Below are 18,897 nucleotides of genomic sequence, written 5' to 3'. Positions count from 1 at the left end.
TGAGCGCGTGCGACTGCTGATGTCCACCTCTGGGACACAGCTGGATGTGAAGTACGTTGGCTGCACTGGATCTCTTGAGAAGCCGCAAACAGAAGCAGAACACGGGGAAAGAAAAGAATGAGAGATCTATGCTTCAACATTTTAAAAAAAAAAGTCAATCAAAGTCACAGCTGGCCGATTTTGCTTTCTGGTTTGCGAGGAAAAGATTGATCTCACATTACTTTGAAGCTAGGTTAGCTTAGCATACCATAAAGACTAGAGACAGGCTGAAGCAGTCTGATCACAAGGTAGCAAATGTTCACGTACTAGCGGCTTGGTCCTCTAAAACGCATTAATTGACACGTTATACCTCAACTGTTTAATCTGTACAAACGACAGCGGTCTGGTACATTACCCTCAAATTGTTGCATTTAACGGTTCAGTTTTCTGTTTGGGTTAAATAAAGGAGATGTAACATGTTGGTTAGTACGTTTTAGAGGCGTAAACAGATGCTGTTAGCTTTGATAGAGCAAGACGAGTTTTTCCTGTATGTATGCTCATAGAAACAACACCTAAATAGCCCTTGTTTATATCCATAGCTCTCAGAAGTTGTAAAATTGACTGATAGCAGAATCCAGAGTTCTGTTCCTCTCAGCGAGTCAGACACCAATCCAGAGCAGTTCTAATCTTCTCATATAACCCTCTGCTAGGAAACAAATAAGCATATTCCCCAAAAGTTAACCTATAGGGTAAACTGATTAGAAACCAGATTAGAAAAGTGCCGACCCAAACCGGACACCCGGCACAAGCAGTCGCAGTGAAGAGCAGCGCTGTGTGTTGTTTCTTTGCTGCAGTCCAAACGCTTGGATGGGGAAGGGTATTGACTCTGAATAATCCTCCTTCCCTCTAAATCCTCATCCTCTGACTTCAAACACTATGAGAAGACTTTCAATAGCATCTGGCATCCTCCCAACTTTCTCTCCGTCACTCGGTCATTCTTCTTCTCCTTCGCATTCCTTTTCCTTCTCTGTCCTCCCCTGGATCAACTGTCCGGCCTTGAAGCACAAAGCCAAGCCCAAATTCTGTGGAAATGTGGAGGAGAGGCCCCTGCGTTGGGTGGAATACACAACCGCACCAACACACACACACACAGACACACACACACATACACTCCTCTTGTACGAGTGACAACAAAGCAGGCACAGCCGCAGACCGGTGGACAAAGAGTCTGCTAAAGGCCCGACACAAAGGCGCAGAGAGCGCGTTAGAAAGGGTTTCAAGACCAACTGTGAGAATTAACGTATCTTCAAACAAAATCACCACAACGCATGTATTCTTTATTCAGCCGATAGGCCGTGCATGCTTGTTACTATGCAACTCAGGGTTAGGCAAAATAGTAAACTAAAAAAATGTAGGTGTAGGTATTTGATGAATAAAATAAAACCACACATGGTAAAATCCTGAAAAGTCAGGAGGTCCAAAAAGCAATTAATCTTCCAGGGGGCCATACATACCTGCATATTTCCTACTGGACCAAAGTACATGCGTTTAGCGTGGCTAAGAAGCTTCACACCGTAGTTCATCCACACCTTGTCATATTTTGTCATATCCGGTATTCTAAATGATTTCTGATAAAAAAAAACTGAAAGAAACTTCTTGCAGTGTAGCAGTTTCGAGAGTGCGATCTAACACGAGGAATGTTCATTTTCAAGACAAAAGATCCTAAAATACAGAGTCCTATAAAAAGCAGCATACTTTCCCTGAGTGAGGCCAGCTGCCAATTTGTGACCAACATAGAAACTTCACTGGAAGGGAACACTACGTTACTGTAGCCAGTGGTGCAGCGCTGCTCCGGACTGGTCACAGCACCGTATCTGTCTCTGCTGAAAAATGACTGTGAACTTGAAACTCTGTGTGGTGGCTTAACCAGCTCTGATTTAAGTGTGATATCCACTGAAGAGCGGCAATCAAGCTGGAATATTAGTAGTAAGTAATTACAGAAGAAATGTATTCATCCAAAATTCAGCCGTCTGAGCAGTCACTAGTCAACAGCGAGAGTTGGTCCAATTAGAAGATCAGGACGATGAAATGAGTTAGTGAGGCCGTAGTTCACACTGCTCACATTACAGAAAGCATCATGTAATTAAAAATAACACTTTGTGTGTTAGTAATATGAATACATTTGTATACGAATATCTAATTTACTTCAGCAGTGCAGTTAGAAGAGTAGAGGCAGCAAGTGAAGCCACAACATCTGTGCTTATTCTCACCTACAGAACTTTACTTGCTTGACAAAATTTATTTATTAAAAAGGATCTTTTACCGAAAATGTTACTGGACATCGGCTTTAACCGACCAATAAAAAACATAAGTCGTGTTTGGAATGTTATATTTCATGTTAACACATTCATGTGATATATATCCATGTATATTTGGACACAGGCTTCTCCAACAGCCAAGTAACAAGGCAGGACTTTCAATAGGAGCCAGTTTGCAAAGGGCCTCGTCTTTGAGAGCCTCCAAAGGAGCTGCATGGGGCGGAGGGCAGTTGACACCCTGCCTCTAAAGGGCAACTAAGACTCAGGTTTCCTCTAACAAACTAACTCATGCACGAGCGTAGGCCAAAGCATTTTACACCGCAAAGTTACAACCGATTATAACATAATTGTTACTGTCAATAATAGGTTCACCCTTTCAGTTCGTACAATGAAACACAATCATTATCCTTCTTCCTAAGCGGCAATAAAATAGAAACTCTGCACGATGATCAGCTTAATGAATAGGCAATCAAAACAACGTTACTCCATCCTCCACTCAGACCTCCTTGTTCAGCACACACTGTGCTGCTATAATTTGTTGTCTCCTCTCAGTCAAGGCGAGGGGCCGCCATTCAAATAAGCTCCTCTCTGAATTCTAAGAGTTTAAGGTGAGCAGTGGGTCCTTTAAAGGCTAGTACATAAAAAACACAATTGGAATTGATGAGTGCAAAGAAGACCCAGTCCCAGAACAACGGGTTAGTTTTCCACGGCACTCAGCGTAGACTGTTTGATCTCCCATCAATCCACGACCACTTGTGTTCACGACAAAACGGTAGCTCACAATTTGAAGCAGAGCAAATCGAAAAGCAAGAGGTTGACTAACTGTGTCTCCTGTTAGCTGGGATGTTTTTATTTTCCCAGGCTAGAAACCAAAATTAAGCATTGACTGGAAGGAAGGCCACAAGCCACAGAGCGTTCGTGGTGACGACACCTCCGCGCCTCAGTAAGAGCAGCATTACATTTAAAACAGCCTGTCCCATCGAGTGGTCAGGCAGACCAGAGCCAGCCAGAGCCAGGCAGCGGTTAGCTTAGCTTAGCATCAAGACTGGAAGCGTGGGACACAGCTACTCCGGCTCAATCCAGGGACAGCCGGTGGGATTGGAGCGGCTGGTTCCTTTAACCTCTCGAAAAAAAGACTCTCCGGGAAGTGACTGAGCACTGAGAGAAACCGCTAGAGCACTTTACCCCACGTAAAAACTGCAACTTTTATTGTTTTATTTTATTTTATATTTTATTATTTCTGTATAAGAAATATAGCTGTTGATTAGTTTTACATACGATGTGTTGATCAGACAACTCAAATTCAGTATTCTTTTAGGTGCTGCTAGGATGATATAGTCCCCTTTGGGGCCTTTCACGATACGCTAAGCTAACTAGCTGCTATGTGCAGCTTCATATTTTAACAGACACGTATGAGAGTTGTTTATATTTTCATGATTGTCCACTGTTCCTTAAGCTAACTAACAACTAACAGTAGCAACACTCCTTCAGGTTGTCAGTCAACATAAGACATATTTTAAAGTTTCTCATATCAGAGATTATCCCAAAGGAGGGCACTCCTTTGATCTGCTTATCCGAGACCTTTTTGCTTTACCTTCAGCAGACAGACTCTCAGACATCTCAACAGATGCATAGTGGGCTCCGTCTCCGAGTTTTATTGACTCCTGCACCACAGGGCGCTGAGATTGCACAGGTTGGTTGCCATGGATGTAACCCAAACCTGCACAACCTGCACACAGAAAAAGGATCTCCCCTGAAGCTCAGCAGGCCGCATATTTGTGCATTGTGGGGACGACGCAGGAACCTCACAGCCGCTGAATGAAAACATGCAGCCATGAGAGACTCGCAGACGGACCGGGATCGAGACGGGAGAAGAAACACGATGGGCTGGAAAACGTGTCAACAATTTGCCATCAACTTTGACTTTATTCTTTCAACTTTCCTTTGACTTTTTAGTCGAGTTACGCAGCCATGGTTTGGCGGTGGAATGATGAGACGTCTGTGGTCGGGTTCATTTAAGGACATGACATTAAAATGTCGAGGCGCATTCCTCGGAAGAATAGTGAAAAATGTACGGAGCCATTACTGCGGGATGAGCTGTGCTTTGAAGCTCTACTCATAATTAACATCACTTGTTTTTACTTTATTACTCATTATGTTAAAGCATTGGTTGCTTTTTCTCCATGTGCCCTTGATGATTTATTTTTGCTCCTTTTTTATAACCGTGGGACATTACAAGCAAAAAACATCAAGTCTCCTAGGAAAAAAAAAAACACTTTTAAATAGCACTTTATTGGTTTGAGTTATTTCTCAATGTCTCCTGAGTGTTTCAGACTGTTATCCATCTACATTCCTCTAATTTCCTCATCCCTCCTCTCCCTTCAGCTGCCTCATATAAAAGATGCCTAATTGAAGGCTTTGCACAAAACATATGACCGCATTAGCCTCACCCCTTTTAACTCGTCTGTCTTCCTGTCTGTGGTCGTAATGCATTATACTCTCCGCTCTGACTCCGTTGTCTCTCCAATTACAGGCGCGGCTGCCAATCATTTTGGAGACCAAATTGAAGGGACTTTTTCTCCAGAGCCCCAACCCACCTACCGCCTGAGAGAGAAATACGCCTTCCTGTACTCCGCAAAAGTGTTTATGATAAAGCAGAACGGTCGTTGTGCTGGGGGCAACCAGCCGACATAAAATCTATTTTCCATTTGTAAAATGATCCATAACGTTGTTTGCCCGCTTCCACTCCAATTACAATATGAAAACACCCCAAACAGAAGTCGCCTTCACACAAGATGAATCACAAACAATTCATTCATATTAACTCAGCATCATTGAACGCTCCCTGGTTAGGAAAGACGGATTAAATGCTTGACTTGTGTTTCTTTTATTTTCCGCACATGAACAGAAGAACAGCTCTTTTTCCCCACTCTGTTAAGATCTAGAACCTGCCAGACATTTCTGTCCCTCCGTGCTTCCCATACATTTGGTGCCACAGAGAGTTTCCTCCATGTGACAAAGGCTCTTAAAACCATCGCGGGCAAATAGAACAAAGCCACGTGGGTGGCGCTCTCTCTGGCTTTGTGCATGTGTGTGCATGTGTGTGCATGTGTGTGCATGGGTGTGCATGGGTGTGCATGGGTGTGCGCGTGTACGTGTGCAAGTGTGTGCGTGTGTAGACAGATAAGACTATGAGACAAAAAGTCTGCATCAACATTTGAACAAGCATCAGGTTTCAGCACAGATTTACTTCGATAAACAATATGAAAACACACTGAGTTGGCATTAAATTACACACTTGTATATAACATTTTGATGAAAACATTTTTAACAGTAATGTTATAACGATATACTATCGTTGGTGGTAACGAGTCAATAAACAGCGGCATCAAAGTCAGTGAAGAAGAAGACTGCTAGCAAGCCAACACGGATGTAAACAATGCAAGATTTTAACAATTAAAAACAGTTTTTTTGGGAAATGCACTCAACATGTTTACTAGCCATATATATATATATATATTTATATTATATTGTCTTCATCCAAATGACCCACAACAGATTCAGCAGACCCTCAAAACTACTTTACTGTGTAAATAAACAGAATGAACATAATGATTTCCAGAGGTGTATAAATAAGACCACATTCATGAGAATTGTGATAACAATTATTCAGTGACAAACAACAGCAGGTCAACTCCACGTGACTCCTATACGACAGGACTGAACCGCTCTTTAAATTGTGCTCGGACCCTTTGTACAAGCCACCCAACAACAAATTTGATTGTGTGCGCGGTTCTCGCATGAGGCCAGGTGTTTTGCCAAGGAACTGGATGTCATGCAGTTTGGATTGCAGTTAAATGAATAACAAAACCGCCTTAGGGACACTTAAAAAAAGTGAGATGCCAAGCAGTTACACGGCTGCCGTGACTCCAATATGAGACTCAAATTGCTGAGCGTCTGTTGCCACTTGTATTACGCGGCCCGGGTGTTGGAAGCAGCGACCAGCGTTTGTTGACTGACGAGAGCCGATGTTGACAAGGAACTCTGTTTGGTTTGGCAGGAGAGGCCACTGGCTGCCATTCCACAGATGAAACCATGTGAGTGCTGTTCATTTTGAAACGGCTACTAGACCCTGCAGCCTTTTAGGACTTAAAATGAAAAGACCAAAACCAACAATGAACTCATCTTAGTGTTGCATATCGCCTGTGTGGCCAACGGCTAATTAAGTTTACTGTTCTTTGCAATGTAAAGACTCACTAGAGCACAAAATGTAGCAAGAATCTGCTGCTCAGAATATGCGCTCGTTCAAAGGAAAATTAATTAAAAACCTCATCTTTTGGAAAATTAATTCCAAGAAACTACACATTTGTGAGACATTTTTTAAAGCTTCTGTTGGGGGCTGGGAGCCCCCAAAAGGGGAGGGAAAACCCAATGACAAATTAAGTAAGAACCTTTGATACATAAAATAATGGCAGCCTCCTATGAGTTAAGAGGACGCAGAACAGAGCGGTGGGGTTACGTATCCCTTCTGGTTTCCCAGGAAGAGCTGGAAAATGTTGCTGTTGAAAGAGGGACTCCTGCCCCCCTCCCCCCACCCCCCTCCGTGATCCAGCCCGCCGTAAGGATGCATGGATGGATAACCCAGTAATAACTTTCATTCAATTGCATTTTGTAACTATGTTTTAAGTTAAAGTAGTGGCCATGCTTCATAATGGTCATTATGAAGACGGAGAATTTTAGTTCACCTTGGGAGTCTGAGGAGGCACATCTAACATCAGGGGACACAAGCGGGGCATTGCCCCTGTCAACCACCACTAAAACACTGTGATCATGCGGAGGCCCTCCCATAAATCATTTGATTTTGGGAGCAGGATAAGAGCCCGTCCTTAAACTGAGACACATCGTTAAAGAGAATTGGCTTAATGATACGTCTCAGACGGTACGTTCAAGTCATAAGCGCTGTATTTCTTGCCCACTCGTTTCGGTCGTCACATGACAGCCATGATCTAGAGGTGTGGGGGGGTCGGGTGGGGCGGGGGGGACATGCCACGCCGGGGCCAGGAGAGCAGACAGAGGCAAGTTGTTGCCTGTACGTTAACGGTCAGCTGTTGCTGAGGGAAAAGATGGAGAGGAATGGAGAACAATAAGAGACAGATGTGGAAAACAAATGCAGGGATGGACAGCTGCCCGTTCGTGGGCGCGTCCCAGCACTCATCAAAATGACACAGAAGAGCCTGACGCCTCGCACAGGAAGAGAGGTCATTCAGGAAGAACTCGGCACACATCATGACACAAATTCACCCCCCGAGCCTCCTACAGGAACGGCCGACCTAATCTCAGGATCACAGGGTAGCGGTAGATCTGCCAGCAGGACAGACCCTCCTCTGTTCACACTGCAGCCTCACAGCGCGCGCGCACACACACACACACACACACACACACACACACACACACACACACACACACACACACACAGACTCATCCAATGTTTTTACAACACCCACACAAACTGCAAATGTGCACTCCGACTCGGAAACACACACAAACATCTGCACGCATAGAATTACCCATGTAAACACTGACGCTGTCATCTCAGCACACACACACACACACACACACACATACACACACACAGGACGGTTAACTCTCACCGTGAAAAGCAGCCACATTGCGCGAGATGAGGAACTTGAGGCCGGAGCTGGACGTCTGGACGAGGTTCTGGGCGTCCCTGCGGGCCGCCACCTGGTACTTCTCCTCCATCTTTTTGGTGCAGCAGCTCAGGTTCTTGGACATGCACACCTGAAGGTCTGAACCTGAGAGCCACATGAGGGTGAATGTTATGAACCCATTATAGACAAGCGGGTTAAAAATAAAACTGGATTTCTAAATCCACTTAGTCCGAGCTTCGAGCTTTTCAAACAATACCAAATAATATGCAGTGAACTTAAACAGTGAAATAGAACACACAGAGTAAATGGTTGATTCCACTTGCAAATATTTGTAACATGGCTACCATGTTTGTTTGTTTTCGCGAGAGGCATTAACTGAGCTTGGAGATTTGCATGCTCTCTTTAAGGGGCTCCACTTTCTTTTACACATTCCACAGACGTGCGGATCAGGTGGATTTGACACCTTGAACTGCCTGAAGGTGAGAATGGGTCTAACTATCTTCTGTGTTATCTGTGGGATGGACTGGAAAGTGTCCAGCAGCTTCCTTTAGCAGCATTTCATCTGCAAGAGAACAACAACAAGAGCCTAAAGTCACGCAATCCAGCCAATGGAGAGATTTCAATCAAAACCGCACAAGCCAACCATGTGGCCCCCAGGACGAATCGTCATCATCATCTTAGATACACATAAACAAGGATTAAGTTGCATGAAAAGAATGTGAAGAGATATTGGTTCTAACGGTGGTAATCATGCCTTTACACAAAAAGCAAGGGCCCGTTTCCAGCATGTTCAAACCAAAACACGTAGACCCGGAGAGGAGATCTAAGCGTTAAGTGAAGTCTCAGGTTTTCCACTACGAACAAATGTAAGCAATCTCCAAACAAAATCAAAACATCTTACAAGAGACCCCCAAAAACTCCTGTAAAAGCCGCTCCGACATGCCTAGGCAGAGCCGCTGCCAGAGACGCTATCAGCTCTCTGCGAGGCTCGAGAGGAGTGAAGAGGGAGCCGTGCAGGCGATGGCACACGTGGAGGAATTTAAACTCTCCCAGATAAGACGACTTGAAAGAGCCCTGGGTCTTTGCTTTTTCTCTCTTTTTTTCTTAACCTAAATGCTCCGCGTGCCGTTTCCACAAAGAGCAGGTTTTCGTTTGCCTCTCGTGACAGACTCCTGACTTGTTGTGTTCCCACCTGAGCCCAGGGCTGTTTGGCTCTTCTTATTAGAAAACATGGCAACAGCTTCATCTCGCTCAGATTCCTGAAATATCTGGAGGTTATTTGTGACGAGCCCACGAGTCGATCCCAGGTAGCTTCTAGAAGGAATTATCCCGGACTGACTGTAGCTCTCGCTATCTTCCGTCACGCCATCTGATGTGTTTCAGCATATTAACATGAATCCATCATGGGAAACTCCCTCCCAGCGTGGAGCCGCGGGGAGACTTGGAGGATGGGGTGTGAGGTTGCGAGGAGCTCGGCATCGCTGCAGAAGGAGGCGCCCACCAACTCCTCGCTCAGAGGGAGAACTCTTCACAACACAGGGGCTCAGTCTCTCGCACACTGGCGTAAGGGGCACGAGTTGCGATGCCATCATAAGGGTTAGCGAGAGGCTTCAGGAGGCAGTTGAGGGTTTTTTTCTGTCCATGCACTTAAGTCTCCTGGTATCGGCGGCGGAGGAAAGGGGTGAAGTTTGCACAGAGGATGGAATTCTACACCATTAAGATTTACTGTTCCAAGAGAAAAGAGCAGCAGCAAACTGCCCACTCAATAATGAACAGATTGCATAATCCACAACCCTTAAATTGAGCCATGTGGAATTACATGAGAAGTGGTGTTTAGTGAAGCCTATTTACCAAACTTTACAAGTATCTCAGCCACTTGCGTTACTGGTTAGATTAAATTAAAACAGTATATTTGAATTTATCTTATAATACAGTGAAGTACACAGCAAAAGTCTTAGAGTTCATTTTCCAGTGTTAAACAAAAGCGTTGAAGTGCAGAGCTGAAATCACACTGCAAAAAGTTGATTCAACTCTTACAGAGTCAATTGTAGGAAAGAGCTGGAGTCATTGTTCAGTGTCAAGATCTGATCCATTTGCGACACTTAGTAGAGTTAAATTAACTCTTTGATTAGGTTTGAAATTAAGCTGTACGGTGTCACACTTCTTGGTGTTCAGTTTAACTCTACGCACTGTGGTGCATGGAGTAGAGAGGGTAAGCTGGGAACCACGCGGTTGGTGGTTCAAATCCAGGCTGCTCCATGTCCCATGTTGAAGTGTCCCTGAGCAAGACACCTAACCCCTAATTGCTGCTCGGGCTAAAATGTAAAAACCATGGGTTAAAAATGCAATGCAAGTCGCTTTGGATAAACGTGTCAGCTAAATGACCTGTAATGTATTTAACACTGGGAAGATTTATTTTGACACTTATTCCGAGTTAACTTGTTAACACTTCGTCGAGTGTTGATTTAACACTGACAATATAGGGACAATATAAACACCAGCTTAGAGTTAAAATTGAATCTCACAAAGTCAATTTAACTCTCTGAAATTTACTGTGTGCCCCAAACTATTTTACAGGCTGACTTTTAATAAACTCCATCTCGAAATGTAGTCGTCTTGCAAGTGTATTTCAACATGTGACAAGAACGTGAAACACAACCAAAAATAGAGTACTAATGTAAAAGATGAGAGATGACTCTGAAAGCTGTAGTAATTTAACACACACACACACACGTGCGCGCGCTTTCGTCATTGAAGTCCGGCAGCAAGATGCACTTTAAACACCTTGAAGCTCTCGTTCCATATTATCATTATAAACTGCACACACGCCTCTAAAGTGTGTTTTTAAAAGCTGTGTTTTGTGAGTACGGAGAACTTCAATGACAGGTCCACAGAAAGGTAATCAGGTGTTGAGGGACTTCACAAGCATGTTCCTCTCCAGCATGTATGTTGCCAGTGAATGAGGAGAATGGGCGAATGATCAAGTAGAGATGCGACTTGTTTTGTTTTACTGGCTTGTTTGCCAGGAGGTTTAACCTCAGGAAGGGAGAGACACGCAGCGCGTACTCAAACGTCACCTACCTGCTCGGGGGTTTAGAGGCAATAATTGATTCGGTCCAATTTGTCTGAGTTGGAAAACTTTCCGCACGTCGTCACATCTGTTCGGGGTTCCGAAGCAAAAACCAGAGCAAAACGCCAGCAAGAAAACGCAGTGCGCCCGCAGATCTCCCATTGTGACAACAAACCGGGTCACTACTCCACAAGAACAGACGCCGGTTTTAGGAGTTGACGTTTCTCCTGAAGGTGAAGTCCGCTCAGGTGAGTCTCGGGTTGCAGCACTGAGCGCCGACAACGTTTGCGCCGAGGAAAACGCTCCAGGTCACCGGTTAAGTCCAGGCACACGGGGGCAAAGTTGCAGCGGTGTGAAGGCTCTGTTTGAAAGCGGCATGTTGTCAAACTTGGCCGCAGCAGAGGCGGACAGAGGCGGACCCGCAGACCCGCCGCCCCGCAGCGCGCGGCTCAGCGGCGGCCTCTAGCGGACAGAAGCACACTTGCACCCTACGACTGGTTTGAGACGCGTCGATACGTAGTGAATCATAATGTCGGGGGGGAAGAAAAGAAACTCCTCACAACCGCACTGCATTTTCCCGCATTGAATGAGGTCAATGAGGGTGGCATAGCGGATATAGTGGTGGGGGATTTATTTAGTTTGATTCATATTAAAAAAGTATACTGATTGACCATTTTAAAGTCACAAATTAAAAAGAAAACTCATCTTATGTTCAATTAAACGGTTTCTTTTTTTGGTGGTCTTAGATCTCAACCCTACCACAAAAAATACAAACCAATTTGAACACAGTATTGTGGTTTTCCTTTATCCATTTCTTAATAAATTTTAACCAGCACAAAACAATTTGAAGAAAAAGTAATTGTTTGAATGTGCTGAAATTTATTTTATTAGCATCTTGGCATGCAATTATACTAAATGAGGGCCTAACACCCCCTGCAAGACTTGTTGAAAATGCTTGTGGTTCACTGCTGCAAAACTAGGTTACAAACTACAACTAAAGCACGTGACAACTTGGGAAAGATTCATTTGATATGGTGAAGAAAATAGTCACACTTGTTATGTAATATTTGTATATTGCTAATAAAGCTTTTAAATTAACCATAAGCTAAGTGGTTTGAACAAAGCCCCTGGTGCCACCGCATGTCAGACTAATTAGTGCCCACAAACCACATAGTTCTCATAAGTGATTAACAGCAGTCAGAAAAAATGTTTTAAAAAATGTATTCGGTTTCATGAAACATTACAGTCAAACACAGATTTCATATGAGCAGCAGTTCTTTAATAACTTGGGTCATGGTCTCTGTCAGCTCCATCTCCTTTTTCCTATACAGGCCGGGACAAGTGCAATACCTTCTGGTACACAGCATTGCTACTAATCCCCACCTGCACAGGAAGGGACATCTCCAAAGATCCAAAAGTCATCCACATCCACATTTTGATGAAACTGTTTAGCAGAAGATAGTTCATCAACTTAATCAGTTTTGCATGGATTTGCACAGCAAACAATAGTTAAAGCTGGATGCAAACCAGCAAAACTGACCACGCGACGCTTCAAAAAGATCTTCTGTGGTGATGAACACCCAAAGCTTGCGGAAAGATGCAGCAAGTTAGAAGTACTTCAAGTGCTTATATTGCAGTAGATAGGAGAAAAACACTACCTGCACTATAAGCACTTTAGTACTGCTGAAACCGAGTCAGTTGAGAACTGGAAAAACTCCCCGTTTTCAAAACAGCGTTACATGTGTATTATGACAACAAATTATGTTTAATGAAACGACCCCCCAACCCAAAAGATCTTTACAGGTGGAGAGCAAGCAGGCCACCATCAGTTTTGCATAGATTTGCACAACTCATCTATTCTTGTAGTGCAACTATGCAAAACTAGCAGAGAACTGCAAGATATTTCAGCCCAATTGGAAATTTAAAATGGCCTAGTGGCGTATATCACAGCCCCTTATGCCAGAAGGAGCACTTAGGGCAGTAGGTGCTAGTCTATTTCACTATCTGCACTAGATGCACCTTAGCACAAAGACAGTACTTCAAATCACATTTTGCATCAAACAATCTGCACGTCAGTGTCGGGGTATTGCTGTAAGTGCCTCCACTGCAGTAGGTATTGCATAGTACTACCTGCACTGTAAGCACTTTGACAATACACAGACTGGTCGGTGCCCTCCAGCACCATTGGAGAGATGGCCACATGGCTGCAAATTGGGTCTAGGGTCCCGCACTTTGGGGCCGATCTGAAAATGAAAGACACAGGACAGCTTGTTAAGACGAGCAATGCGACTTTTTTTGATATTAGTTACACACGGCGGTGCACGCGTGCCCACGTGCAACCGGTTTAAAGTCACTGAAAACGCGGAGCACGCGTTCCCATCAGTTGCGCGCCGCGATCACTTGTTCGTCGTGCAAAGTGTAAAAGATGCAGTTGGCGATGCGACGTGTTGTGATTTAACGGAGCAGCACGAGGTCACTGGGAAAAAAAGCATGAATGAGAAGCGCAGGCTGTGGCCCGCGTTCCCTCCGCGACACGGGGGCGCCTGCGCAGGGGCCGGTGTTGTTCACCCCTCCCCCCACCCTCCTTTAACATGGCGCCTCGAAGTGCGCCAAACCTTAGCACGAACGACTTTTAAAAAAAACAACAAACACAACCACTGTAGTACGCAAACGCGCGAGAGCCGCACAGTGGAGCCCGCACGCGCGCGCTGTGTATGAGGCGGGAGGCGCGGTGACGTGCGGGCTCGAACCACCGACCGAACACCGTGCTGGGGGCGCGGATGCTAGCGGGCAGCGCTGGGTCGGGACGCTTTAGCTGCCGTCGGCTAACCTGCTCGCGTGATGAAAACACGGCTACGCGTTTTAACGGCGCCGCGGTCACAATGACGTGCGGCACACGCCGTGGAGGTGTCTCGCGGGCGGCTTGGAGCGTTTTGTTTTTGGGATAAATGAGATGGGGATTTGTGGGGCTCGTGAAATAAAGTGTTGGGGCAACACGTTAGCAGTTAGCCCACAACAAACGACCACACTTTTTGAATTTACACAAAGACCCATGTGGCTCGCGTGGTTGTGTGTCTTGATCTCCGCCCGTACGTGTATTAAAACATGGCGCACAACGGTGTTTTTAGCACGAGGGTTAAACTACGTCCAGCGTGCAACCACTGGGCTTAGCTTAGCTAGGCTAGCTTAGCCTAGCTAGGCTAAAACGCGCGGCCTAACACTGCCCCATGTGCTGCTGCTTTGTTCTGTGGGCACTTTAACTCACACGCCACTGCACTCGACACGGAGCAACAAAATAAACCGATTTGTAAAACTTTCTCTCCGGGAACCGGACCAGCACGTTTATACCGAACCGGGTGTGGTAATTAAGAGGCCTGATTTTTGTTCAACTAGTTGCTAAAGCGCAGCGGAGAGAAGCTCCGGACAGCTTTTCAAATCTCCCTCATTCCCTCAATGGTGGAGCAGAGGGGGCTGCCACGCTGTTTTCATCGCCAGCAGATCACCTATGTTCAGATATCCCCGCCGGCCGGATAGTAAAACACTTTTTAAAATGTATTAAATACGCATTGGTTTGGACATTGCGTAAAGGAACCGGGGCTGAGCAGCAGAGGCAGAAACCCCCGGACTTCCTCGGCGATAAACACGCGTTCGGTAGAGACTCACCAGCTGAAATCCACCATCTTCGCTCACTTGCTCGGTCTGCAGTCTCCTACCGACAAAAAAAAAGAAGAAGAGAGAAATAAATACGCAACTATTCCGAAAACTTTTACACCTGCGGATTAAAAAAAAAACAACAACAAAAAACGGAACATAGAATGAAGTCCGAGTCGAGGCGCGAGCGTGTTCGCAGCCCTCGCACGCTGCTTAAAGAACGCTTTGCGGGATTTGGGAAAGTGGCGCGAAGGCGACCAGTTGGTAACCATGTGGGTGAATGAAGGGCGGCTCCCACTGAACGTAAATATCTAGCTACAACCCCCCGACTCTCCCATTAGCATACATAAACTACGGTACTTCCGACCCGCATCTCCAGCCAAACAGCCTCCACCTCCCCGGAGGAAGCGGAGGGGCGAGCGGCTGCCTTCCACATCCTTAAACATAAAGAAAACATGGACGCATGCTTATCGGGGGGGGGAAGAGCCGCCTGGGCAGCCGGGGAGTTTTATGTTGATTTGAGTTTTGCATTGAGATGTTGACGAATACAAATGTGAATCATCTCAAAACAAGTTTCATTTTTTTTTCTGTGAGAATAATAGCGCTGAGTAGTTGAACTAATGTGTATTGGTAGCGACCATATGTTGTTTCTTAAGTGCCCCCGATGCTTGTTTGACTAAAAGATATTAACGATTAATTAACCTGTTGCTTGTCCACAACACATTGAAATTAGCCCACGGGGAATAGTTTTCACACATATCAGCCTGAAACTCACCCATGATAATTAGTTTATTTTTTTATCGGACGGAAAAGGTTTTGCATTTACTTGTAAATTGTGATTTGACAACCTTTTATGATATAAAACAATGGTATTGTATGCGTTATTAATACATTCAAATAATTACGTTTTTCCGATCATTTATTGCATTAATCGTCTATGTAACACCCATTAAACACCAGAGTCAATGTGTATTAAATAGAATATAGATCTTTTGAACGTTTTTTTATTCAGGAATAATCATTTACTCAAACTCACTTAACATTTTTGCCAAATTGGCTTCCAACCACTGATTCAAAATAACATGTGCAGCAAAAATAATTATACAATAAATAATCCTAGGACTAAAATCATTTAAATATATTAATTAAACAGATTGGGGTGTTTAATTAGTTTCTTTCATACTAGAAATATTTTTCACTATATTCTGTCAGTAATATTTTGACCTTCAAAGTAATTTTACTCTACACCAGTACTTAGCTTCCCCAAATTATTGAAACAATGTACATTTGGTTTGTGCAGTTAATTACCACTTGTTAGAATTATAAAATATTTACAATCACAACTGCATTTCATCATTTTTCTCAGGCATGAAAAAAGACTTCATTTCCCGTTTGTCCACAGCTGCACAGTTTTCTCAGAGTATTACAACAAATTAAATGTGTTGGGCAGTGGGGCCCAGACTTACTGCCAAACACATTCAGTTTGCATTCGGTTAAAGTAAAAACCTCTCGGAGCACTTTAAAAGTGTTCGTTAGGATGTTTGAAATTACAGAATTCTTACATACTTTGCAGTGAGATCGAAAGAACGCTGTAGATGTGTACAAGCAAACATGCTTCAGATATTTGCGGCATTCTACAAAGTGTACTTTTATAATGAATATAAGATCTCCTGGTTTTGTGTTTGTTTTTTTAATATGTTTATGATGAGGATGGCTGTGGTTTGGTGCTCTGCAGAAAGAAATTCAGCTATTCATTACAAGGATATCATTTTAACATGATTATGAACATGAGGTTTTCCTTTTGCCCCCCGCAGCAGAACTCTTTATGTACCCTGATTTAAGATCCATTTGCAACCGTTTCAGGGTGTTTTGCCTGCAGCTTATCATAAAGGATCACATATCACTGAAAGATTTTTCCCTCAGATATAGTTGAATAGAAAGAAATAGAGGTCGGTAACTTTCCTAACTTTCATTTGTGTTAAGAAGAGCTTTTAGGTCCCACCCACAGCACCCGGATGTTCCAAGAAGAACAGTACCCGGTTCTTCACAGAGATTACAGAGGGCCGAGGATGATGTGGGGCAGCGAAATACAACAATTAAGGCTTACAATCAGATTGTGAGGGCCGGAAGGATTCTTCAACAACCATGCTTGCAAAAAATCCAGAATTATTTTCCATCAAAAGGGTTCTTGATTTACACCCTTAGTCTTACGAGAAACCCCTTGAAAAACAGCAGAGCAAATGGCTGTGGGTGGAACCTCAATCCTGAAGGGCCGTCTATGAGTGTCCCCTGCAGCTTTAAGGACCAAAAACAAATCTAAATTCTATGTTGCCTTTGCACACAAGCCAAATATGTAAATACATTTCAATCAATTGTAAATGGCTATTTATCAAGAACACCCAAGTCTATTTTCATTGGAGTTAATAACAAAGAAACCAGAGATGATCCCCTCCAAATCATTAACAGACCCCCCCTCCTCCTGCTAAATGCACCCCTTGAGTAGTTGAGAGTACAATGGGGGTTTGAATGAAACGCTGTAATTAGTTTTACCTTACAATACAGAGCAACTCATTGTCATTAATGAAACGTCGCGTTGAGAAGCCGCACAGATGTGAGTCGATCGCATGCAGAAACTTAGGTATTGTGGAACGTCCAGTCTGCTGCTGACCTTCAGTGTTCTTTATCAAATTTGTTGGACCCTGTCAACCGCCACAAACAGCGTGAGCGTGATTCAGTATGGCAGCTGGCCAGCAGAGGGAACCAGCAAACTAAATACTGTACTGAAAAAAAGACATGATTGCATTTCAACTGTAAGAGGAAGTAACCTACCACAACTTCCCCATTCCTGGGGTTTCTGTAGTTAAAGATGCATCACCTGTATGCAACCCACTGACCGTCAGAGAGGGGTTGGAAGCGTATGTTGCCAGCTGCTGATCGATGACATTTGTCCATTATTTAGTTGTGGTGCTGTTGATGTGAACTACACTCGGTTGTCCACAGATTGGTCAAGTCCACTTCCACAAAATGTTAATTCGATTTGAGCTTCAATGCTCACTCCTCGAATACCCCCCGATTCCAGAATATCTGTTCGTCTTCTCCCACATCTACGGACACAGGGTGGGAGTGGGAGCGCTCATTCGTGACCCCCGACCCCCCACACAAAGCCAGTGGTGGGGCTAGTTCCTCTGCATATGGAAGTGAGGTGGGGGGTGGGTGGACGCAGGGAGCCTGCAGACTTCACATCGTCCCATGGGGTCAGATAAAAGCTTACAGCTCTCCTTATTAGACCTTCCCCCTCCTGGTAAAGCCCTGTGCGCTCTGCACAAACGTCAGTTAAAGATTTATGTGGGTATCAGTTGCAAAAGCATTTTAGGACACTTTTTATATAATGGTTTTTATATTATTTGGGACAAGGATATAGTAAAAATAGCAATCCATTTGGACAATACAGCGGTACATGCAGATACGGGATGTTTTTTATTTCTGCATTATAAAACTGAGCAGACCTCACAAAATGTACAGCTTCAAATGGTAATACCTGTGATATTCAAGCAACTACTGTACTGTAACCATGATATAAAACATCCCGTCTGATACAGTCCACTTCTGGGTCTTTTTTTCTGAGTAAAATACCACAGCCAAGCCCCTCCCACAACAGGGGCCATGAGCCCGGGGGCCTCTGTTTTGTTCTTCCTATAGAAGCCCGGCCGCCATTGTCTTCACGTGATCCTTAGGTCAACTGAACTCACCTCTACCGACCACAGCCCATTCAGCTGTGAAGCCTCACATGGGACAATAACGTCTCTCAGGACCGAGGATCACTTCAAGTGAGGGGGTGGGAAGACACACACACACACACACACTCACTGACACACACAGACAACGAGCACACTCTGTAGTGTTTCAGAGTCACAAGTTGCTGTTTCTGTTATATTGTCTTTTCACAATGCAGCAGGACACTAGAGCATGTTGAGGTCCTACGAAGTGCTCAAAAAATGAATTGGTCTGCTTATGGTTCATTGCATTCCCCGAATGCGTTTCTCTGTTGGAAAACACCCAGAGTCATTTAAAATTGTCTGCGACACGTTGGTCTATTAAGATAATTTACAGTAAGTAGTAATAACGTCATCTTTGACACATTTCCCAAAGAATCTCTCACTCGCCTGAGAGGAAACTGCATGTTGCTGCAGGTTAAGAATGACAACATCCA

At 44.3% G+C, this 18,897-nt stretch overlaps 1 protein-coding gene across 1 annotated transcript in view; it reads right to left on the bottom strand.

The window, feature by feature from the left end:
- gpc5a (glypican 5a) overlaps positions 1-11,434 on the bottom strand; it is an 87,998-nt gene extending 76,564 nt beyond the window's left edge. Inside the window, exons 1-2 of the mRNA XM_040167321.2 lie at positions 11,048-11,434; positions 7,949-8,110 (exon numbers count right to left, since the gene is read on the bottom strand). Of these exons, the coding sequence (XP_040023255.2) occupies positions 7,949-8,110; positions 11,048-11,198 (313 nt within the window). The 5' untranslated portion in view covers positions 11,199-11,434. The remainder of the gene's footprint in view (positions 1-7,948; positions 8,111-11,047) is intronic.
- Positions 11,435-18,897: the final 7,463 nt, after the last annotated feature.

Source organism: Gasterosteus aculeatus, chromosome 12 (genome assembly GCF_964276395.1).
Source record: "Gasterosteus aculeatus chromosome 12, fGasAcu3.hap1.1, whole genome shotgun sequence".
NCBI lineage: Eukaryota > Metazoa > Chordata > Actinopteri > Perciformes > Gasterosteidae > Gasterosteus > Gasterosteus aculeatus.
Note: the sequence above shows the minus strand (reverse complement) of the source record. Positions and strands in the feature narration are given on the sequence as shown.